Source organism: Schistocerca americana, chromosome X (assembly GCF_021461395.2).
Source record: "Schistocerca americana isolate TAMUIC-IGC-003095 chromosome X, iqSchAmer2.1, whole genome shotgun sequence".
In the NCBI taxonomy this organism is placed as follows: Eukaryota; Metazoa; Arthropoda; class Insecta; order Orthoptera; family Acrididae; genus Schistocerca; species Schistocerca americana.
Window position 1 is genome coordinate 393,435,165 of NC_060130.1, and position 25,404 is coordinate 393,460,568.

General features: G+C 46.4%; 1 protein-coding gene across 1 annotated transcript in view; it reads left to right on the top strand.

The window, feature by feature from the left end:
- Positions 1–25,404, top strand: part of LOC124556041 — a 484,814-nt gene that overhangs the window by 194,308 nt on the left and 265,102 nt on the right. The window contains exon 2 of the mRNA XM_047130076.1: positions 3,129–3,191. Within this exon, the coding sequence (XP_046986032.1) occupies positions 3,131–3,191 (61 nt within the window). The 5' untranslated portion in view covers positions 3,129–3,130. The remainder of the gene's footprint in view (positions 1–3,128; positions 3,192–25,404) is intronic.

Consider the following 25,404-nt stretch of genomic DNA (forward strand, 5'->3'; position numbering starts at 1 on the left):
GAGTAGAATTAAGGAAGGGAACGCTTCCCGCAGCCACGAATAGTGAAACTTATGGCAAAGCTCTGTTTGGGAACGAGTCTTACAAGCTACAGACGCGCCAATCGGGACCGATAGACCGCCGTGTAATTCTCAGCCAGTGGCGTCCCGTGATCTGCATGTGATGTGGAGGGACGTGGGATCAGCACACCACTCTCTCGGTCGTTGTCGGTCTTACAGACCTTGGAGCTGCTACTTCTCATTCAGGTAGATCCTCCATTAGGATCACGAGGCTGAGTGGATCCCATTTCAATGTTCTCACAAAGGAAAAATATTTGGCAATACCGGGAATCGAATCCGGGTTGCCCGCATGGCAGCCATCTACATTGGCCACTCAGTTCCGGAGGCAGACAAGGGAGTCTTACAAGCTGAACAATAATTTCACGCAACGTGGTGTGCACACGCACCGGTCTAACCTGTTCTCACTCTACATTTTTTTTCTCTTTTTCTTCATTTTATTTCTCTCCAGCTACGCAACGCGTTGGTTCTTTCTTGTAGCATTACGGCCCACTGGGCCGCACAGTGAATAGGTCAATAAAACATCGCGCGAGTGGCCACCGACAACGAAAGAGACTCCTATCTATTTTACAGTCATTATCGATATGTTGTTTTCTGACCTTCGTCGCACATAGTCTGCTTCGCTCCGATCATTTCTTCTCTAATAAGGCTTCTGTTTGTTAGTTGCAGAAGAATTACTTGAAATTGTACAGTGAGCTTGTCGGAAGGTTCGTGACATAAAGTAAGCCACAACTGCAACTCCCTACTATTTGTGTTTCCTTTGTGAGCATAACTATACACTACTGGCCATTAAAATTGCTACACCAAGAAGAAATGCAGATGATAAGCCGGTATTCATTGGACAAATATATTACACTAGAACTGACATTTGATTGCATTTTCACGCAATTTGGGTTCATAGATCCTGAGAAAACAGTACCCATAACAACCACCTCTGGCCGTAATAACGGCCTTGATACGCCTGGGCATTGAGTCAAACAGAGCTTGGATGGCGTGTACAGGTACAGCTGCCCATGCAGCTTCAGCACGATACCACAGTTCATCAAGAGTAGTGACTGGTGTATTGTGACGAGCCAGTTGCTCGACCGCCATTGACCAGACGTTTTCAATTGGTGAGAGATCTGGAGAATGTGCTGGCCAGGACAGCAGTCGAACATTTTCTGTATCCATAAAGGCCCGCACAGGACCTGCAACATGCGGTCGTGCATTATGCTGCTGAAATGAAGGGTTTCGCAGGGATCGAATGAAGCGTAGAGCCACGGGTCGTAACACATCTTAAATGTAACGTCCACTGTTCAAAGTGCCGTCAATGCGAACAAGAGGTGATCGAGACGTGTAACCAATGGCACCACATACCATCACGCCGGGTGATACGCCAGTATGGCGATGATGAATACGCGCTTCCAATGTGCGTTCACCGCCATGTCGCCAAACACGGATGCGACCATCATGATGCTGTAAACAGAGCCTGGATTCATCCGAAGAAATAACGTTTTTCCATTCGTGCACCCAGGTTCGTCATTGAGTACACCATCGCAGGCGTCCTGTCTGTGATGCAGTGTCAAGGGTAACCGCAGCCATGGTCTCCGAGCTGATAGTCCATGCTGCTGCAAACGTCGTCGAACTGGTCGTGCAGATGGTTGTTATCTTGCAAACGTCCCCATCTGTTGACTCAGGGATCGAGACGTGATTGCACGATCCGTTACACCCATGCGGATAAGATGCCTGTCATCTCGACTGCTAGTGATACGAGGCCGTTGGGATCCAGCACGGCGTTCCGTGTTACCCTCCTGAACCCATCGATTCCATATTCTGCCAACAGTCATTGGATCTAGACCAACGCGAGCAGCAATGTCGCGATACGATAAACCGCAATCGCGATAGGCTACAGTTCGATCTTTATCAAAGTCGGAAACGTGATGGTACGCATTTCTCCTCCTAACACAAGGCATCACAGCAACGTTTCACCAGGCAACGCAGGTCAACTGCTGTTTGTGTATGAGGAATCGGTTGGAAACTTTCCTCATGTCAGCACGTTGTAGGCGTCGCCACCGGCGCCAACCTTGTGTGAATGCTCTGAAAAGTTAATAGTTTGCATATCACAGCATCTTCTTCCTGTTGGTTAAATTTCGCGTCTGTAGCACGTCATCTTCATGGTGTAGCAATTTTAAGGGCCATTAGTTTATAAGTGTAGTGTTATAGTTTACCCTCTCTAAATGGTACAAATTTTATCTTTCCGCCGCGGTGGTCTCGCGGTTCAAGGCGCTTAGTTCGGACCCGCGCGACTGCTACGGTCGCAGGTTCGAATCCTGCCTCGGGCATGGATGTGTGTGATGTCCTTAGGTTAGTTAGGTTTAAGTCGTTGTGAGTTCTAGGGGACTGATGACCACAGATGTTAAGTCCCATAGTGCTCAGAGCCATTTGAACCATTTTTTATCTTTCCTTAATGAGAGCTTTTGAATAGGGAAAACCAAGTGACTGAAGTCAAAACTAAAAAATAGCTTCCAATCTTTGTTAGTCTTCACAATTTCGCAGAGTTAATAAACGCCCCACATTTTACATCATTTGGCTAGACCAACCAGTTGCTACCTTTGAACAGGGCTTACTTGTCCGATCTAGCTACCTGCATCACATGGAAGATACCGTCAACAAGGAAATAAAACAGTAAGATTTCTGCGGAGCATAGGTTAGTCGATCTACAGATATACAGTAAGGCTACATTTGTGTCTCGGAGGCGGTGAGACGTGTATCATATTCCTTGCGCTGCTAGTGTTAAGGACCAACAGAAATATTTCCACGGTCAACTGCCTCAGTCGAAGATGCAGAGTGAAGTTACATAACTGTTTTTGCTACTGCAACCAAACAATTGAAATTTTAAGATGGCTCGTAATAGCGGTCATAACCTCCTGCGTAATTTCATAACTGTGAATGAAAGTATTAGCTTCAACGTGAACTAAATTAATACAGTTAGTGTTGCATTTGGAGAAAACAATGTGTCGTTCCCTTTTATCTACGTAGGGTAAACAGATTTATATCTTTCTGCTCGAAAAATAATGTGCATGGTTTTGTTACAGATATGGCCATGGGTAACATCAATTCGGTGTGGACGCTGCTGGTAGTGCTCACCACGTGCAAATGTAAGTTATACTTTCAAAACTATCATGTCTTTAATTTAATTCAGCTGTAGCAACAAGTCATTTACAGGAGCCTTCAAATCACACAGGTTTTTGACACTATTCACTTCAAAAACTACTCACTAATCAAGCGTTGTCAGCAGTACAATCGCCAATAACTCACTTAGGATCCTTGAGTGAAATGCAAGTAGTGTAACAGCATTACTCGTTGAAGAAGCAATCCGTTATAGCTCGTAGATAGGTAGCGTGGTGGTGACCGCTGCTCCTATGTTGCCAATGGTACAAGGCCATTGTCCGTGAGTGTGGTCAATGAAATCTTCGCCTTGTGCCCGGTCTGTGGCGCGCTGCCTTCTAGTGAGTGATTGCCCCAGCTACATAGCTGCCCCTGGAGGTGCAGTATCGATAGCGTTGCAAAATACCCCAGGTTCGGCACACAGGGTCGAAAATGACCCCGTTAGTGCCGCGTGATACACTGAGTGGGATACTGTTCTGGTGAACAGTGGTGAAACGCCGCTATCCACTTGGGCAATCTCTGGGCAGAAAACATCCATGCCTGTGGTGAAGCGTCCATGCACCACCCATTGCACTAACAACCGTGCAAAGTTCGATCTGTGTACGATACATAGTGTAAGGCACAATTGAGCCTTAAATTAATTATTTTCCTTATCTAAATTGTTCTATGTTGCTTTTCGAGAGTCACAATATTCTTTCCAAGTTTAAAATGTCTGCAGAAATACGTCAGCAAAGCAAAAAGTGTACTGTTCATGTCACTTATCGCATTATTATTTTCCACACACGCACATACTCACTCAGCAGAAAATACATTCTACCTAAAATACTTTGCTAAGGAGGCAAACACTCAAACAAATAGACTGTCTGAATTACTGGAATAATGTTATTATTTAAGCCTACTCTTGGTGTAAGACATATTGCACCCTCAAATTAAATATTTCCACATTTAAGCTGTTCTATAAGTCTTACAGTGTTACCTAAAAACACAAAGGCTGTTGACAATTCAATCTGATGCTATGTTACAAAATGTAATGTCAGCACCTAATGTTTTTACAAGTTTTCAGAAATATTGCACCACCAATTTAGAAGAGAAGAAGATAAAATATAATCGATGCAATCAACAGCCTATTATTGCTTTGTATTTGCATCTTAACTTGGTGTAGTAGAGGTTAAGCACAATATGAACTCTTGACGAAGGTAGCGATATTTAGCAATCAGAACTATGGGTGCCAAGGCTCTCTAAAACAGGATTTCCTGTGAATTTCCAGCACGGGCTGCTGTTCTTTTATTTCAGTTGCTCCCTCTTTCTTCATGTTATATTCTGTAGCTCTTCTTAATGTTTCGCTTTCGTATCTGTTGACAAGTAAGGTGCTATTCGGCCCGCCAGGTTAGCCGTGCGGTCTAACGCACTGCTTTTCCGGCGGGAAGGCGTGCCGGTCCCCCGCACGAATCCGCCCGGCGGATTAGTGTCGAGGTCCGGTGAGCCGGCCAGCCTGTGGATGGTTTATAAGGCGGTTTTCCATCTGCCTCGGCGAATGCGGGCTGATTCCCCTTATTCCGCCTCAGTTACACTATGTCGGCGATTGCTGCGCAAACACTTTCTCCACGTACGCGTCCACCATAATTACTCTACCACGCAAACATTGGGGTTACACTCGTCTGGTGTGAGACGTTCTCAGGGGGGTGCAGTGGGGGGCTGAACCGCACAATAACCCTGGGTTCGGTGTGGGGTGGCGGTAGGATGAGAGGACTTCTGTGGCCTGTTGTGGGGTTGTGTACCACTGTGGGCTACGGCAGGGACGACGCCTCTCCGCCGTTTCTAGGTCCCCAGTTCCATACAATACAAGGTGCTATGTAGGTGTTTCACTTCATGTTTGATATTGTTTGCACCATCCATGCCGTGGGCTCAGGCAGTCAGCATGTGTAGGACAGAACACTTCTGAGCAGTATTAGGCGTGTAGTTACCATCTGGTATGGGTTGTGTACAGGTCGTGCAGAATTCAGGGGTTGCCCGTGTCAAGTATAAGAGAGGTGGGCACTGGAAGGGAAGTGGTTTGAAATAAAAGGGAGAAATAAAGCAAATGTGGAATGTATTCCGATAGTATGCGATACAGATGGGCGCACAAAGGGTGGAGGCAGAGTAGTTTCCAGTCTATGTGATCGTGAAATCTAGGAATAGGAAGAGAGAGAGAAGGTAATTCACGTCAGGTCCCGCTGGTGGCTGGTCCTGGAGGACAAAGTCGGAGGCGAGCCGTCTGCTCTCTTGGAAGTGTGGGTCGCAACAGAGACAACACTAGTCTGCTCACCAAGATGCCGCCAATCATGATTCCTTTCTCACGTCTCCCACTGGCTCAACACGATGGTGTGGGTATTTACTTTATGCAGAAGAGGGCTGAAAATCGTAACCTGTCAGCAGCTTTTAACGGAATGAGCTGCTTCTGTCCTGAATAATTGGTTGGCTTGGCACGTAATCCACAGTGAAGTTATGCTGGGAGACTGCTTGAAAGACTCAATTGAAAAATTTGAAATAAAAATTTGTATGAAACTATAAATATTGTCATACAGGCTGCCTATCCTGTATAGTTGGGTTTCGCTGATCATTGGGTCGCTGTTTGTCTTTGGTAGTTCTGCAGACCTCCACGTCGAGGATCAGCATCACACCGTTGATTTCTTGTTCTAACATAAACTGAATGCTCTTTTCAGGCTGTTGATATGTTGATAGAACTTATGTAGCTCTGCTTCTCCATGCCCTCTAGTGACAAAAGTGTCGTCCACGTATCGCAGCCAACAGCTTTGACGGAAATGAGTGGAGATTAATGCAGTTTTCTCGAAAGTTTACAACGTATTCAACCATAATCTTCATTTATGTTTCAAATCTTTCCACTGCAACACTCAAAAACATGCAACAGATGATTAGTCTTATTAATATACTGCAGCTATCGGAAGATGAACGTTTTGTTCTATCTAACCTGTTAATGACGGAATACATTAGTAGTTTAAATCTAACAAACCTGGTGATTAATGACTGCTTCTCAACATAGTTTTCCCAGTATTGTTGCTTTAGGAAAACTAATCTTCAATGTGAGGACTAGTCTGTTCACACATTTTGAACACTGATGTATGCCATGTCTCTTGTGATCTAGTTTAAGCATCTTCCTTAACTCTTGTTACATCCTGTTGAAGAAAAACGCTATCATTTCTGGAGTATGCTTAACTTTCAGGCAAACATGAGATATTAGTGGCAGTAGAATGACAACTTGTATTCTCCTTTTACACTTACAAATGCTCCATTTCCTTATTAACTGTGATCTTGTCGCTTCCTGTATATATCCGAGAATCACAATTTGTCTTCTGGTGTCGGCAGCCTAATGCACTTGTTTGTTACCAAGAACGTAGCGGATGGAAGTGTATTCATTATCTTCGTATGGTTTCTGAATCATTAGCGGTAGGTTGGTAGTAAACGGACAGATAAAACTATCCGGATGATCACAGACACATCTGTAAGCAATCATGTCACATGATTGGTTGTAGCTAATGTTATCTATGAGTTGTCAGGCTGAAACACCGCCGCTGTCGGATTCAGCCTGACTCTGACAAGGGAGGCACCACAGCGCGGACCGCCAAAACCTAATAGAAACTATTTCAAAATTAGTAGATACGTCAGTTGCACCAACCGTCAAGACCATATGTCTGTAAAGCTCTGCATTTGAGTGAAATATCGATTGAAAGTTATCGGATCTAAAATCCATAGAAGCACGAGCTACTGATGAAACGACACAACTGCAAATATGAAGTTCAGTGAAGTGATTAAAGAACAGCGGAATAGAGCAGTACGTACACTTAAACATGTGAACGTGCTATATAAAGTTAATGTATCCATACTGCAGTAGTCCAGTATCATAAACCACAGGTATGGCGTACTAAAGATATTTGCCAGGAGCTGTTCCATTCCTCTTTGTTTTAATCAGTTTACTGAAATTCCACATTTGCGCTTCGATGACGAATAAGGGAAGAGTGAACGACAACACGGCAGCTTATGTTTTGGGAAACACGACTGTGTATGTCCTGCACGTGTTAAAGTGCAGGGTGACCCAAAAGTCCGTTAACATTTGAAACTTCAGTTCTTAGGAAATAATGTAGGTAGGAAGATAAAAATTGATACACACGCTTAAAATGACATGGGGTTTTATTGAAACCAAAAAAGGTGCACAAAATGATCAACAGATGGCGCTTCATATGATACCAAAACAATAATTAGCATAATATTTGATTTTTAGGAAAGAACACTTTATTACAAATGCTCAGCATATTGACCATCATTCATCAACAATAACTGTAGTCGACGGGCAATGTTGTGAACAGCAGTATACAGCATATCAGTGGGTGTGGTGACAAACTGCCATCGGATATTGTCCTTCATCATCGCTAATGGAGTCGGACGTTTGCGGTAGACTTGTCAGGTAGCCCTACAACCAATAATTACGCGGATTGACGTCTGGAATCTACAGGGTGTTTCAAAATTGAGCGGTATATTTGAAACGGCAATAAAATCTAAACGAGCAGCGATAGAAATACACCGTTTGTTGCAATATGCTTGGGACAACAGTACATTTTCAGGCAGACAAACTTTCGAAATTACAGTAGTTACAATTTTCAACAACAGATGGCGCTGCAAGTGATGTGAAAGATATAGAAGACAACGCAGTCTGTGGGTGCGCCATTCTGTACGTCGTCTTTCTGCTGTAAGCGTGTGCTGTTCACAACGTGCAAGTGTGCTGTAGACAACATGGTTTATTCCTTAGAACAGAGGATTTTTCTGGTTACTGCATGATCAGAAATGTCAAAAGCGCAAAAAATTTAATGCATTCCCTCACACACAGGAGCTCTGGTGCAGCTGAGGGAAAAGTCATTAGATGAATTCTTTCCCTACATTTTTACTGCTCGGAAAGAAAATCGTTTCATCTGAATTCGTATTTGACTAGTAAACAGGTACTACAAATTCTCTCTTTGCCTTGACCAACGTATATTATTCCCTACAGCAATTCTGTAGGTCAGTAATTCTGGGAGTAACGATAACAACTTCCTGCTTTATGGCTCTTAAAGCTTCACCGTATCTGAAACTTCATAGCAAATTAAAACTGTGTGCCGGACCGAGACTCAGTTAGTAGAACACTTGCCCGCGAAAGGCAAAGGTCCCGAGTTCGAGTCTCGATCCGGCACACCAGTTTTAATCTGCCATGAAATTTCATATCAGCGCTCACTCCGCTGCAGAGTGAAAATTCCATACTAGATTCATCGTATTTATCTGAACCACGGTCACAAATGAAAATGTTTACTGTGTTGCAGGTTAACGTCTATTTCTCACACCTGAGGAAATGCATGCTGGGTCCAATAGATTCCTTTTCTCACTCTAGTCGCAAAGTTGTACTTACTAGTTGATATAAATTTCGCTAAGATTTTCCGATTGCGAGAGTAAATAATTTCACTTTGGTTGTTTTATGCAGAAGCTGCAATCGTTCGAAACCCCGCTGCTAGGAGTCAGGGCCATGAAATACACGCTATTCTTGTTTATTTATTCATTTTTTTCTCTCGTTTTCCATGGAAATAAGTCAGCTGAAGTTAACAGCACAGAGCACAAATCCCTAAATTATTTATCGATTGATCATTAAAGATTTAAAACTGAAATAATTTAAAAGAATGCAGAAAGCAACGATATTATTTGGTATTTAGAAATAAATAACACAGCTGAAGACAGACAACGACTGTGTCAAAGGAAGCCTTTCAACATACGAGTAGATCTCTCGATCTGCAGTTTACGCACAAAGTACTTACTTCTGCTGGAAACCTATGAAAATGGAGCCTGCAGAATAGTGCAAACCGGTCCACACTGAGGGGACCAAAGTCATGGGATACCTCCTAATATCGTGCCAGACCTCCTTCTGCCCCGCATGTTGCAGCAACTCAGCGTGGCATGGGCTCAGGTCGTTGGAAGTCCCCTGCAGAAATAATGAGCCGTGATGCCTCTATAGCAGTCCATAATTGAGAACGTGTTGCAGGTGCAGCATTTTGTGTACAAACTTACCTCTAGATTATGTCCCATAAATGTTCGATGGGATTCACGCTGGGCATCAGCGTGCTCAAATCATTCGTTCGAATTGCCCCGAATATTCTTCAAAAGCAATCGCGAACAATTGTGGCCCGGTGATATGGAGCATTGTCATCCATAAAAATTCCATCTTTGTCCGAGAATATAAAGACCATAAATGGCTGCAGGTGTTCTCCAAGCATCCAGACATTTCCATTTTTGCTCAATGAGCAGCTGAGTTTGACCAGAGTGCTTAGTTCATTCCATGTAAACACAGCCCACACCGTGACAGCCATCACCAGCTTGCACAGTGCTTTGTTGACAACTTGGGCCTATTGTTTTGTGAGGTCTGCGCCACACTCGAACCCTACTATTAGCTACTACCAATTGAAATCTGGACCAGGCCACGGTTTTCCAGTCGTCAAGGGTGCAACCAACATGCCCACGAGTCCAGAAGAGGCGCTGCAGGCCATTCGCACTTGTCGACTACTGTCATAGCCCAAAAAATTTCTTCGCCCTTTCCTAACCAATACGTTCGTTGTACGTCCCACACTGATTTCTGCGGTTATTGCATGCAGTGTTGCTTGTCCATTAGCACTGACAACTCTACGCCAACGCCGCTACTGTGCCGTTAAGTGAAGCCCGTCAGCCACTGCGTTGTCCGTGGTGACAGGTAAAGCCTTTAATTTGGTATTCTCGGCACACTCTTGACATTGTGGATCTCAAAATACTGAACTCTCCAACGATTTTCGAAATGGAACGTCCCATTCGTTTAGGTCCCACTACCATCCCGCGTTCAAAGTTTGTTAATTACCGTCGTGCGGCCATTTTCTCGTCGGAAACTTTTTCACATGAATCGCCTGAGTACAAATGACAGCTCTGCGATAGCACTGCCATCTGTATATGTGCATATCGCTATCCCATGACTTTGTCACCTCAGTTCACAGAACAGTTAAATATGGTTTATCCGGAAGCGATTCCTTTACTTGGCGATTACTGAAAAAATTATTACTACAGTTCATTTGAATGAGTTCACGTTATTAATTATGAAGCTTTTAAGGAATAGATGTACAAGGCTGGCAGAGTAGGAATTCAGAGACGCTTAAACAACCCTTTACACTAAGCTTACGAACGTGTTTCTCGTGAATAAATTCACGTATCGCTACTCCTAAACATACACCTTTTCGCTCTTATTATTTTGTCTCATTCTCAACTACAGACAATAAATCCAGTAAATTCCTTCATCAAGAAAATTAGGCAGTCCGCAATCGTGTCTACGTGAATGACATGCTGATTGCATGGCTCTCTAGCTAGCGTTGGCCTGCGGAATGCTCAACAGGAAATCCGCAAATAGTTGCTGGATTTGCAAGGCTGCGTCTACAGGAAGCGAATGTGTGCACGTTGTGCTGTGACTCAGCTGTGATGCCTCTGTCGGCGCGCACGCCCACCGGCTACGCTTTGCAGAGCTGTCGACCACACCTGGCTTTGAAGGACTTTCTGTACCTCGAGCCCACTAACTTATCTTTTACTGCGTGCTAGACTGCTAAGTGCCGAGTACCTGTTCCCTCTGTCGGGCTCAACGAATGACTCCCACATTTACAAGGAGTAATATAGAGGAATCACGCATGACCTAAATCTGAAGGCTGCACGCAATTCCAACCCAGCGTGTTAACTCTGTGCCACGTCGCTCGATGAAAAGACTCGTCTTACACTTAAACTAAGTTTCCCTATTGTGATGCTTGCATCATTGAAATTTTAAATACTGTAAGAGGCCAGATGCAACCTCGGTCAGTTCCCCGACGAATTTTAAATACTCTGGGAGGTCACATGCAATGTCGATCAGTTCCCTAGAGATGGCACCTTCTCAAACGGTTACTAGTTGCGTTAATATATGATTGATTTGTCTCCATATCTGACATACCACATCTAAATTTAATTACACTGTGTCGTACAGTGCCCTCTCGAGGCCGCTAGACAGTGGACACAAATGTGAAATATAACGGTTGTAAGCGTCGGTACTGATATCACCACAGCTTGCCTTTCGTAGTTGTAGTGACTGTTGCCCACAGGAACGTAAGGAATATCAGAAGAATCACAGTGACCAAGACAGCCTTCAGAACTAAAAGTATCCTTTTAGCCAACAGCCACTTTATTTTAGAAACAAAGAAAGAATTTGTCAAGTCACTTATTTACAATACTTCATGCTATGGCTCCTGGGAAACAGGAAAGGAACAAATTAGAAGCAGCAGAGATGTGGGTATGCAAAATAATAGCAAAAACTTCTTAAACAGAAAGCAAAACAAATGATACAGTGTTAAATGATACCCATGATAAAAAAAAAAGAAAGACCAAATTGATACCTGATTCTGCAGCACCACGATTTCCTAAGGTCTGTGTTACACTTTAAAAGCTCTTCGACAATCTTTCATAAAACCTGAGACCAGACTCTTAATTTTTATACAACATATGATAAAAATACCCCAGTACAACGTGAAAGATTTTATAAAACATATTTTATAGAAGATAACTGACAAAAATTGTGTACATTGTAGTACGGGCCTGAGGAATATCAAAGAAGGAAAACAGTTGAAAAGAAAGTCAAGATTCAGTCTCAGAGCACAAGTATGGTCAGGGAAATGGACAGTAGGATCTACAGTACAACCACATAGTATACATGGAGACAAATAGAAAGACTGGTTAGATCAGCAAGGAATTGCGTATAGATGATAATGATAATGATAGTTTTATCGACTTGAAATGAGCAAAACCCAGCTACCTATCATCATCATCATCATCATCATATCATTCTCACTATTTGCAATACCTTGTCGATACAGCCAATCTTTTCCATTTATCTTTATCTGTACTATGGGGGTAGTAGTTTTTACTCTTCTCACCGGTCATATTAGCCACCCATGGAAAGAGCACATAGGAACGCTGTAGATGGTGTGTGTGAAATTTGTACATGACGGCCTTGTAACCCACCACTGCTGACGTAAATCATGGCAGTGAAGTGGTGTGTACTGTTTTTGCGTCGGTGGGTTGTATGGAATCAGCACGGTCAGATACGTCGATGCGGAGACGTGGCACAACGTCAGAAAGGAGCTATCGTGTTAAAATTTGGCCATGATGACGCCGTGAACGAAGCTGCTCACTTTCACCGAACTGAGCCCATTATCAAGGCAAGAGCTGGTATCTGCGGGATGTCTCCTGGGGGTGCCTAAATTTTTGTCAGATGTGCCTGTATAGTGTGTTTCAGAGAACATATTCTTCTCTGTAACTTACAAAATAATAGGGGGAAGGAATATTTATTTAGAGATGAGGGCATTCAAGTGAAAACAGAACGCCTGCCACACTGGGACCATGGTACGGTTCCATTCGAAAGTAATCACCACACTCGTTAAAACATTTTCCCAATGTGAGACGAGACAGAACGCGGTCGATCGCTGACGGATGCACAACCGCACCCGCTCTTGCACTCCTCGTCCAACTGAAACAGTCGTCCACGTATGTCTTTCTTCAGGTCGCTAAAGATGTGAAAACCGCTTACTGAAAAGTCCGAGCTGTACGGAGAATGTTACCGTGTTTCTCAACCAAATCGCTGAAGAGTAGCCTTCGTCCGAGTGACAGTTTGGAGGCGGGCGTTATGCGCAACAGGATGATTCCGTCATACAAAGTTCCTGGGCCTATTGACTCTATGGTGCGCCGCAGTTTCTGCAAAGAGCCTTCATAGCGCCAAGGAATACTGTCGGACGTAATCATCCTGTTGCACGACAACGCCCGCTCAGAGTACCAATCGGACGAAGCCCGTTCTTCAGAGATTTTGTTGGGAATCAATGCAACATTCCCCAAACTGCCCGCATCTTTCAGCGAATTATTTTCAAATTTTTAGAGACCTGAAGAAAGATATGCATGGACTTCAGTTTCAGTCGGACAAGGAGATGCAAGAGCATGGGCGGCTGTGGATCCATCAGCGTCCGATCGCGGTCAACAAAACAGGAACTGCTGGTCTCGTCTCCTTGTGGGATAAATCTCTTAATGCGTGTGGTAATTAACTGCCCCTTTTATGTGAACATAAGAAACGTTACTCGTTCTGTTGAGTTATGACCGTAGTTTATTTAGTTATTGTCAGGAAAGTTACAATTTTTAAGTAGAACATTAAGATTTTTAGTCAGATAGCTAATATATTTAAACCAACTGCATATAAATCAATTTTAATTATATTTCTATCAATTTTAGTTAGTGAGCTAGATACTTTCAAAGTTTCTGGTGTAGATGCAACATGCTGTACGTAAATGGCTGTTTTCGGATGTGTCTTCTAAGCTACCCACGAAGAAGATGTACTCGCAAAGCCAGTGGTATCAAGGAGCCACAAGTTTCTCGAAAACACTGTGGCCATTAAAACTGCAACACCAGAAAGGATATCAAATAACAAAGACTTTCTCATTGTATAAAGTATAGGGAGAAGAATACTTCATTAAATTTTTAGGTGAGTTGGGGATGTATAGGCTGAGAAATTTAGTATTCTGAGCTGCCACTACTGATAAAAACAATGGCTGTAATCCGGCATGGCATCGAGTCGAACTGCACTTGGATGACAGATACGGGTGCGTCATTCCACACTGCTTGAACTCTATTCCAGAGTTCACCAATCGCTGTGGCTGACGAATTGCGGTGCACCAGTTTCTCGGCAACCCATGAGCAGAAGGCTTCGATGGGTGAGAGATCTGGAGAATGCCAGTGCACCAGCTGAGCATCCTCTATATCTAGGTAACTCAGGGAAACACGACAACATGCGGTCTTGCGTTATCTTGTGGAAAGATAATGTCACGGTGACGTTAAAGATGTGACACAGCCACCGCCCTTAATGTGTCGGAAATGTAAGGACTGCTGTTCACCCTATAAGCAATGAGAAGTAGAGATGATCGTGTCGTGTAGCAAACGGCTAACCATAACCTCTCGCCGGGTTTAGCGTCCTTACAACAATGACGGATGCAACCTGGCAACGTTCGTTCTCTTCGAAGCCTCCACAGGCGGACACGTCCATCATGATCCTGTGGGCAGGAACTTGTACCATCTTCAAAGAGTATATGTGTGTCTCTTTCTGCTGCCACGTCAATGACAGCCACAACAATGGTCGCCGCACTAATTATCCGTGGTACTACAGACGTTGCCGCTCTGTGTCTGTGGATACCTGTCTTGGATGCAAATAAGTCTATTTCCTGGCTAAAGCTACATAACTTGGCTGTGTGGAACAGTGAGTAATCATATGGATGTATCGGATGGTTTTAATTGAAGTGCAGCTGTTCACATAGCTCCAGTATGGGCTGTAATTATAGTACTGCAACGAATCTTGGTAGAAATGCTAATACATTAATGAGGAAGCGTTTACAATGTAACAAAAATTGGTTCCAATTTTGTCCACCATGTGCAGGTCTGGCGATGTACAGCATCTAGTCGATGTCTCCAGTGCTCATATTGAATAAACTGTGTAAGTGGCGGTTAATATCAAAATCAGCATTATGCCCTTCTCACTTATTCGACCTTCTATGAACTCACCCTGTTCCTAATCCGTTACATATGGAAACATTTCTACAGGGTGATTTTCTCCACCATGTACAAACTATAGGGATTGATCGATGAGACGATACGGAACAAAAAAGATCTAATGAACTTATGTTCGTAAATGCATGGTTTCCATGCTAGAGATGATTTATTCAACCATACTTTGTTACAGAGACTGCAATCTAATAAGTGCTGTACCACGCAGCCACAGTTACAGTATGCATGGTTTCCTCCCAGAGGGTGGTGTTGTTCCTCATACGTCATGCCCTAGCGCCCTCTCCTGCGATAGTAACTGGTTGGTTGGTTGGTTTGTTTGGGGGAGAAGGCCAGACAGCGAGCTCATTGGTCTCATCGGATTAGGGAAGGACGGGGAAGGAAGTCGGCCGTGCCCTTTCAAAGGAACCATTCCGGCATTTGCCTGGAGCGATTTAGGGAAATCACGGAAAACCTAAATCAGGATGACCGGACGCGGCATTGAACCGTCGTCCTTCCCAATGCGAGTCCAGCGTGCTAGCCACTGCGCCACCTCGCTCGGTAGCAATTGGTAATGTTGTTTCCGATTCACTTCTCTTGCTGACTCACTGTGTAGTGGATGTGATACAGCGCTGTACACAATGGTTCCCTATTCAAATCGAGAGCTTGGCGACATGGTGTTTACTTACGGAAAGGCAAATAGCAACAGGAGGCGGGCAGCGAGGTCGTACCAGGAGACCTATCCCCGCTGACAACAACCACAGCATCCAATGTTTGCAACAGTATTTTGCCGTTTGTTTGAGGTAGGGTCGTTTCAGCAAACAGGAAGTCATGAAGGACGTACCCGAAATGTTCGGACACCAGACTTGGAGAAAAATGTGATTAATATTGTGGAAGGCGACCGCCATGTCAGTACCAGGCAGCTGGCCTGCCAGCACAGGGTAAGCAAGACGACCATGTGGAACATCCACCATGACAATTGTTACTATCCTTATTACTTACAGCGTGTGCAGGGCTTACTAATGACAGACGTTCCACACTGGGAGCAGTTTTGTCACTGGTTTCTTCACCAGGCCACCACGATTCTGGGATATGTGTCATCCATCCTCACATTCACAGATGTGGCTGCCTTTACGCAGAGTGGTATCTTCAACTTTCATAACAGTCGTCTGTGGGAAGTATGCAGAACCCCCACGGTATAGTGACAGCGAATCATCAGCATCGGTGCAGTCGGAATGTGGGCCGGGATAATTGGCGACTGTAAATTGGAACCAGTCTTCCGTAAACGTCTCCTAAAAGGGACTATCGGCGTTTCTTGCGGGTGACTTTGTCTCCCCAGCTAGAAGAAATTCCATTGATGAGTGGAAGGATTATGTGGTTGGTACATGATAGTGCTCCAGCCCAATTCGTTGTTAACGTCTGGACGCATCTCATCGTATCTTCCCCGGTCGATGGATTGGACGAGGGGTCCTGTTGCATGGCCTGTTCGTCCGCCAGATCTCAACCCGTGCGATTTCTGGTTATGGGACCATCTCAAAAGCATCATCTATGCAGAGTCCATTCCAGATGTGGAGACACTGCAGCAACGTATTTATGCTGCCATTGAAGCTGTCCGGATGCAGCCTGGCCGATGTGAAAGCGTGGGGCAGAACATGCTACAGCGTGTACACGCATGCGTTGAGGCACATGGAAACCATTTTCAGCACATACTGTAATTCTGACTGCATGGTACAGCGTGTAGTAGACTGCAGTCTCTGTAATAATGTACAATTCAATAAATGGTCTCTAGCACGGAAACCATGCATTTCCAGACATAAGTTCATTAGACCTTTTTTGTTCCGTATCCTCTCATCGAGCAATCCCTAGAGTTTGTACACGGTGAGAATAACCAACCTGTATATGTCTTTCTTGCATTCACAGCTTCCGGTTTACACATGGTGGCCAAAACTGGAACTAATTTATTTTTTTACAGCTTGAATCGGTTCTGTGTCCACCAAGTTTCTCTACCATGCGACAATTACAGCCCATACTGGATCTCTGTGAATAGCTGTACTTTAATTATAATCACCCTGCAGATGAAGATATTGGTGGTCCAGGGCTCTAGTCGTGTGGGGCATTGAGATCCTGCATGGCTTTGAATTTGATCTTCTCCTGAACCCATCAGTTTCATTTCCACATGACAGTCGTCGGGTCTCCACAAGACAAGGTACAATAATATGGAACGATAAACAGTAATCTCGATAGGACATGACTATTCTATCGCTTGAGGCTTGTCCCGCAGTTACACAGGGTCAGCCATCGTTAATCGGATTTGGCATGTTAATATTTAAGGGGTGGCCAGATGCCCTTCCTGCTGCCACCCCGTACCCCCCAGGACGGAATTAGTGCACCCCAACTGTCTGGGTCGAGTGTAATCCATGGAATAGTGCGAAAAAGTTCAAAGTTCTGCAAGCCGTGTAACTGAAGCGGAACATGGGGACCAGCCCGGTATTCACCTCGCAGGATGTGGAAAACCACCTAAAAACCACATCCAGGCTGGCCGGCGCATCGGCCGTCGTCGTTAATCCACCGGTCGTATTCAATCCGGGGCCGGCGCGCCTACCCGAGTCCAGGAAGCAGCGCGTTAGCGCTCTTTTTTTTTTTTTTTTTTTTTTTTTTTTGCCTTAGACCGCTTTTTTTTTTTTTTTTTTGCTTTGATTTTTTTTTATTTATTTTTTTATTTTTTTATTTTGTATTTTATAAATTAATTATCACAGTGGACCGGTGGGGGCTCGGGGGGCAAAGTGGGCAGGGGTCGAAACCTGAGGCCTGGCCACAGTGTCCCCCGCACCACCACCGAGCCTGTGGTGCTTAGGGAAGTGGGAGAAACAGGAATCAACAGTAGTGGAAGGCGTTGTTATTTATTTATTTGCATGTGTTTTTGTAATATTCACTAATAGCATGAAATTATGGGAACACATATGCGAAAGATAAAAGAAATATAAATTCTAGGTAAAGAAAAAGAAAGGAAAAAGGAAAAGCAAAAAGAAATAAAATCCGCGCAATCTGCGACGCGCTCTCCCATCCGCGGAGGTCAGAAGTAGAATAGATCGTAGGCGGTTGAAACTCAGACACCGCCGGGGGAGGAGGGGTGGGTGCCCTCTGTGCCAGGCACCCCCCAACTCAGTGGAGGTCTAACAAGGACCGCTCGAAGATAGTTAGCAAATAATGTTCGGTAACGTGGCGTGTTTTCGAGAGCTGCATGGGCTGTTCGTAAATAGGTCCAGAAGTCGAGGCGGGATTTAGGTCCCTCATTAAAGAGATAAGCGACCGCCCACCCTTTGACCCACGTAATAGCATGACATTTGGCGGCGGGAAAATGTCGGTCCTCCGGGTATAGAAACATTCGAGGCTCGACTGTGTCCGGTGGCACCCGGAGATAGCAGGCAATGATTTGCTGCACGAAGCGCCATACATCTTGCGATGAGGCGCATGTCAGACGGTGTTCATCAGTGTCCAGTTGCTGGCAAAGGAGACAAAGAGGGGATTCTGACAAGCCAATGTTGTGCAGGCGCTGCTTCGTGGCAAATTTCCTGTTGACTATGTGATACCACAGCGCCCGGACGTTCGTAGGGAGGAAGGGCTGGTGGACGGTAGTCCACACTATGGGCCACTGGATGGAGGGGTGTTTGGTCTCCATCACATTCCGGGGAACACAGCGCAGCAACAGGCTGTAAAAATCCTTAGTCCTAGGTGGGCGTGTATCTGGGAGACTGGTATGTATATAACTGTAGTCGACGAAAAAGGTCGAAAGATGGGACAAATGAGGCACGATATGGCCGACAGACACTGGTGGTGAGGTGGAAGCTGGTAGGAGGACCTCAAGCAAGCTGCGTGTTAGAGATGTACCCTGGCCCATCCACTGTTTTCTCATGGTACTCATGTACAAGGCTGCAGATCGCATACGGACATTGACGAGCCCGACGCCACCATACCGTGTGGGCAGGGTAAGTGTTTCATAACGGACTTTAAACATTGAACCAGCCGTGAGGTAATAGCCAAAAGCCGCCTGAAGGTTGCGCCCAATTGCAGTTGGCAGAGGGAGAACTTGCGCGATGTGAACCAATTTTGATGCCACATAAAGATTAAGAAACGCAACCCTTTGAAGTGTGTCCTGGCGGCGCAAGAGGTTCTGGCGGACGTCGTTGCGGATGATGTGTAACAGGCGACGGAAATTCGTTGCCGCCGTGCGTGTGACCGTGGGGGTAAAGGTAATGCCCAGGTACCGGAAAGTCCGCACAAGCGGCAGTGGTGCCACTTCACCCTCCTGGAGGCCTCGTCCAATGTGCATTGCAGAAGATTTGGCGACATTCATGGCACTGCCAGCGGCAGCCCCATAACGGGTAATCAAGTCGAGGACATCTCGAATCTCAGAGCCGGAGCGAATGAGGAGGAGGAGGTCATCAGCATATGCCCGACAGCGAAAACTGTGTTGGCGTAGGGTGAGGCCAGAAAGCTTGGTCGTCAAGCCCCCAATAAGGGGCTCAAGGGCAATAGCATACAGGAGGGTAGAGAGGGGGCACCCCTGCCGTATCGAACGGCAGATAGGTACCGGCCCTGCTATACGACCATTGACTTGGACACGTGAACTGGCACTGTCGTAAAGACGCCGGATGACGTCGAGAAACGGAGGGGGGATGCCCATTCGGGCTGCCACCGAAAACAGGAAATGATGACGCACTTTATCGAAGGCGCTGTCGAAGTCTATAGCGACGACCGCTGCCCGGAGCCTGCAGGCCGCCGCTATCGCAATTAAGTCGCGGCATTCCCCTGTGGCAGTCTGTATGTTAATCTGTCCGCCAGGCGTCGTTTGTTCTGGCGAGAGGATATGAGGGAGTGTAGTTCGGAGCCGCATTGCCAGTAAGCGCGCGAAAATCTTGTAATCGGCATTGAGGAGGGTGAGCGGTCTGTAACTCGTGACCATCGAACCACGGGCTGGTTTGTGGACTGGTATAATGATGCCCTCAGCAAAGGCGGGTGGGATTGCTTGGTCAGATGTTATCAGTTCTTGATACATAGTCGTCCACCGTGGGGCCATGAGGTCCCGAAAGGTACGGTAAAACTCAATCGGTAAGCCGTCAATGCCGGGCGGTCTGTTGACTGCACCTTTGGCGATTGCGTTGTTGACTTCGTCTAGCGTGACCGCCACTGTCAAAGCATCCGCCTCCGTGTGGGGGAGGGTGCGCGTGACGTAATTCAAAATGGAGTCGTCTGCTGCAGTTTCAGCGTCGTCATCACTATAAGTACGACGGTAGTGCTCGACGAATGCGCGGACGATGTCATTCTGAGTGGTCACCTGCGTTCCATGAGGCGTTGTCAAAGTGCTGATGATCTGCCGACGACGCCTTCGGTTGTCGGACACTATATCATGCATGGATGGAATTTCTAAATCCGCGTGATCGTGGCGCCGCGTCCGTATCACGACCCCTTGCAATTTCCGGCGTGCCAGCGCAATTATCTTCGCCTTAGTTCTTTGCCGTTCCAACTGGTTGTCCGGGGTTGGCGGTTGAGCATCCAGATCTCGGAGAATCGCGTAATAGAAGTCAACAGTGGTGCGATGCCAGTCGGCCATGTCCTTCCCGTATCTCATCAGTGTCCTCCGGATCGCCGGCTTGGCGCAGTCCAACCACCATGTCAATGTCGAGCGGTAGCGGGGAAGGCGTCGTTCGCAGGCTGTCCACGTGTCAGTGACTTGTTGGCGACACGCCTGGTCATGCAAGTGTGAGGTATTGAGTTTCCATGGCGCACGGCTGCGCCATACTGATTGCGGCGGAAGGAGGACCGTACAGATGTAAGCGCAATGGTCGGAAAAGGCCAGCGGCCAGCGTTCGGCGCCCCGTATCGCAGATCTAAGAGTTTGTGAGACATATATCCTGTCTAGTCGGCTTGCGGAATGACTTGTAAGAAAGGTATGGCCAGTAAGGTCGCCGTGTTGTACTTCCCAGGTATCGTGAAGCAGGAGGTCTCGCACCACTATACGTAGCTCCTGGCATGTAGTATAGTGGGGAATCTGATCTTTAGGATGCAGAACGCTGTTAAAGTCACCTCCTAGTAGGCAATGGTCATAACGCCCTAAAAACAGGGGAGCGATTTCCTCGGAATAAAACTGGGCTCTTTCATGCCGTCGTTCGGTGCCTGAGGGAGCGTAGACATTAACGATGCGTGTCCCCATGACAGTGAGTGCCATGCCCCGAGCTGATGGAAGGAAGGCGACATCGGTCACAGAAATCCCGTGGCGGACGTAGATGGCCACCCCGCGGCCCATAGGATCACTCGCGGAGGCGTGGGCGGTATAGCCATTAATATCCGGGAGACTAGCCAAGTGAACTTCCTGCAGAAGGGCGAAATCAATATCCGAAGCCCAGAACATCTCCTGCATAAGGCGGATTTTCACCCTGGAACGGATGTTGTTGGTGTTGATGGTTGCTATCCGGTAGGCCTGGTGTCGGATTGCTGGTGGCTGGTCCACTCCGCCGTCCGCGCAAGGGTGTGGGCGTCGCAGCGGAACGTTATCCCGCTGGGCCGCAGGGGAGTCTGGGGAGAGTATGATTAGTGGTGCGGCCGTGACGGCGCAGGGTCCCGTAACGGCTCCTGCTCCGTGACCTCCTCCTCGTGCCACGCCGTCGAAGCGGAAACTGGTGTATCGTCCATTGTGTCTTCAGAAGATGTTGTAATTGTGCGTAGTGTCGTGTCGCCTGTGAGACGTTCATGATTTAGTTCAGCGTCAGCACGGGGCGCAGGCACACCGATAGATGTCTCCGCGCTCATGACGTCTTCGTCAGCAGTAGCGGGTTCTGAGGCTTCGTGCTGGTCGACGGGTACGTCCTCCTCGACTTGTAACGTCTCCTCTTGGCCGGAAACGGTGCGACGTCTTCGCTTGCGACGTTTCGGGGAACGTTGTTTCCTTGTGCGACCCTCCGTGTCCGACGACGGAAGGGAGTCACGTCGTTCTGGCAGAAAGGCCGCTGTAGGAACGATGAGCGAGTCGATCTCCATCGTGTTTCCGAGATCAGGGTCAGCGTCAGGTTGCGTCGGCATCTTCGGAGCGGCGTCGATGGCCGGCCGAGGCGGCGGGCCGTCCGAGGCGCTCTCTGTCGGTGTCTGGTCGGGCTCGTTGGTGGCGTCGTTTGTGGTGACCGGGCGACGTTGCAAAGTGGTAGGAGAAGCCAGAGCAGCGGCATAGGTCACCGGCAGCACTGTAGGTTGCGACGTGGGTGGTTTTTCGGCAGCTGGAAGTTGCGTAATACGCCGTTGTAGGCATTCGGATCTAAGGTGGCCTTCTTTGCCGCACCCGGAACAGGTCCGAGGCTGGCCGTCGTATATAATTATGGCACGGCATCCGCCGATCTGTAAGTAGGACGGGACGTGGCTTCGGAGATCTATGGTGACCTGTCGGACCCCGTTTAGGACAGGATACGTCCGAAACTGTGACCACTTCTCCGCAGTGTGGCCGTGGACTGTGCCGTATGGGCGTAGTGCCGCAACGACTTCCTCAGCTGGAAGTTCGAATGGCAATTCGAAAATGCGTATCGTTCGCATACCTAAGCCTGCGTGGTCGACGGTTACCTCTCCCACATTGCCATCAGCGTGACAGAAGCGGAGCCCCTGTTTGGTCTCACGTAGTATGCGTTCGCACGCCGCGTCGTTAATGATTTTCACATAGACCGTGCTGCTCACGATGGACAAATGTATGCCGATAATATCGGTCGCCGGGATCTTCACTTCCTCTCGCAGAAAACGCTCCACCTCGAGTGCTTTGGGTCGGGCATAATCGTTGCAGAAAGTAAATCGGAGTGTCGATTTACGGTAACGGTTCGCCATGGATCGTACAAGGTAAGCCGGCACTTAAGCAACGGCCGTCAGAAAGTAAACAAGGCGAGCTCGCGCGCCGCACGAAGTCAACACGTACGCGTCCGCTCTGTTGCCCTGCCGAAAGGCAGACTGCGCTCTCGGCTACCCTGGCGGGTTCTTAATAGGACATGACTACCGCTCTCAAATTCCGACACGTGTTAGTAGTTGTTCTCCTTCTTACACGAGGCATAACACTACCTTCTCAGTAACAATCAAGAGCGATCTCTATATGAAAAACCCACTACGTAATCTTTCTGCGTATACATAATGGAGATTGCGTTACTCGTAGCTACCATTTATAGTTGCGCTGACCTACAAATCTTTTGCGTCAACAGATATGAAGTACCCTTATCCCAGTTGGACGTTTGTTGCATGCTACTTTCATAGCGTTGCAATTTTAATGGCCAGCAGTGTATATACAGGGTGGTCAGAAACAGTCTGAAAAGCTTGTAAGGGTGTCGTAGGGTAGGCTGTACTCATAAATTATTGTTAAGAAAAAATTCGATACGTTGCGCCGTTTCCGATTAATTAGCATTGAGTTTAACCAGTCAGGCCGTTTGCAAGAACCCTCCACGCGTACTAAACCTCTAGAAATGTCTCAGTTTAGCCAGTGAATCCGTAGATGGTGGTATAAGGGGCGTACAGTATAATTGGCCACACTTTCCCACCCGAATTTTGCGATAGTCAAGCCAGGCCGTCCTTGAACTGGCTTAGTGAGCCGACGCATAGGAATTCTTCCTACCTGTCATGTGGAGGAGCTGTCGTAGCTTTATGTCCCCTTGCAGAGTCGTAGCAGCGTCGTTGGATTCTGAAAGTGCGATACTGCAGTCTACGTTTTACGTAATGAAGCGAGAAGTTTTTTGTGGGTTGGGGTTGGGTTTTTTGGGGGAAGAGGCCAAACAGCGAGGTCATCGGTCTCATCGGATTAGAGAAGGACGGGAAAGGAAGTCGGCCGTGCCCTTTCAGAGGAACCATCCCGGCATTTGCCTGGAGCGATTTAGGGAAATCACGGAAAACCTAAATCAGGATGGCCGGACGCAGGATTGAACCGTCGCCCTCCCGAATGCGAGTCCACTGTGCTAACCACTGCGCCATCTCGCTCGGTACAGTTTTTTTTTGTGCATATATGTCATGCGATTAATTAAGAAACACCGTAAAATGAACTTGTTCACACTGATTATAAGCTAACTATTAACGGTACAAGAACATGGCCTAACACACGGTTAGATCGAATGGCATCCTATCGACGACTGCCGACTGTGACGCATAGTCTGTAAGATGGGTGTACAATCGGTTTAGTTCGTATAATATCGTACATCTTCGGTTATGTCAAAGTTATTCATTTATTTATTAATATCACCGTTTCCTGGCTTTGTAAAATTACTGAAAGATAGTACTTAAGATCCATAGACTCCGCCTAATGTCTGAGTGGCAAAAGGCAACTTCTGTTAGAAAATATTTATAAATATGTTACTTGTTTCCCACCAGAATAAATGCGCTTTCTGTACGTGTCTCTTTCCTGACATCACGAGCGATTTCTGCATCGGCGCCTCATCTCAGTGGCTTTGAAAGCGCCAGATGGCCAACCACCTCTGCTAGCCAGCCAGGGAACCTACCGCTCGCTCAAAACTCAGCCGGCACTGCAGCGTTGATACATTCACGTCACGTATGTGAAAAAGCAAAACTGGAAATAAAGTAAAATACGCTCTTGTCTGCAAATAAGGGGTACCTTACACATTGCATGCAAAAATTCAAATGGGATACCTTACACATTGCATGCGCAAATTCAAGCGGCACGCCAAACGCATTTAATGCCAGTTGTTCTCAAAGCCTATATGATAGCACATGAGACTGCTCAACCTTTGGCCCGGGTTTGATCCTTACTACCGCCCCACTTCCTATTTTTGTATCTCTCTCTTGTTTGGTTTTAAGAAACCAAATGAAGAATACGTTTGGCGATAACGTCTTTGGCGGGCCGCTTTAATTTGAGTGCGCAATGAAGGCCTGATTGGCTGTCTTCAGCGGTAATTAACTCGGAAACGACGCAACGTCTCGAATGTTTTCTTAATAATTATCTCTCAGCCCAACCTACCCTCCAACACCCTTACGAGCTTTCCAGACTGTTTCTGACCACCCTGTATACACAGAGAAGCAGCTGAAACAGTCCAGCTCAAATACACCCAAAATGACTGAATATGTTAAGGTGAAGTTTTCACTAAGATGCTGAGGACAATGCGGTGAATTTTCTGATGTACGTAAGTAAGTTCATAATTCTACCGCTATGAACGTTAGACATTACTTGAGTACATCATCAAATTTGTCCCATTGTCCGCTATAACGCAGCAAAAACTGCATCTCGGTATAGTAACTGGTTCTGGACAAATTTCAGATGCTCTTTCCTAGCTGCCTCACTCTGTATTTGTTAGCGTTGGTGAGAACTGCAAGGATACATGTGACTAAACGAACTCTATACTACAGATTAGGTACGTGATAATACATGAACGACTAGCATCATCGAAATGTAGAACTAAAACCACACAGATGGTAGAGAATCTTGAACTGAATACTTTGAGATAAGTAACTGTTGGTTGTAACTGAATGTTTATGATTTTATTGAAAACAATTAGTTAACCATATAACGACAATTAAGCCGGCAGAAACAGTTCAAAGCGACGACAGAGAGTCTATGTG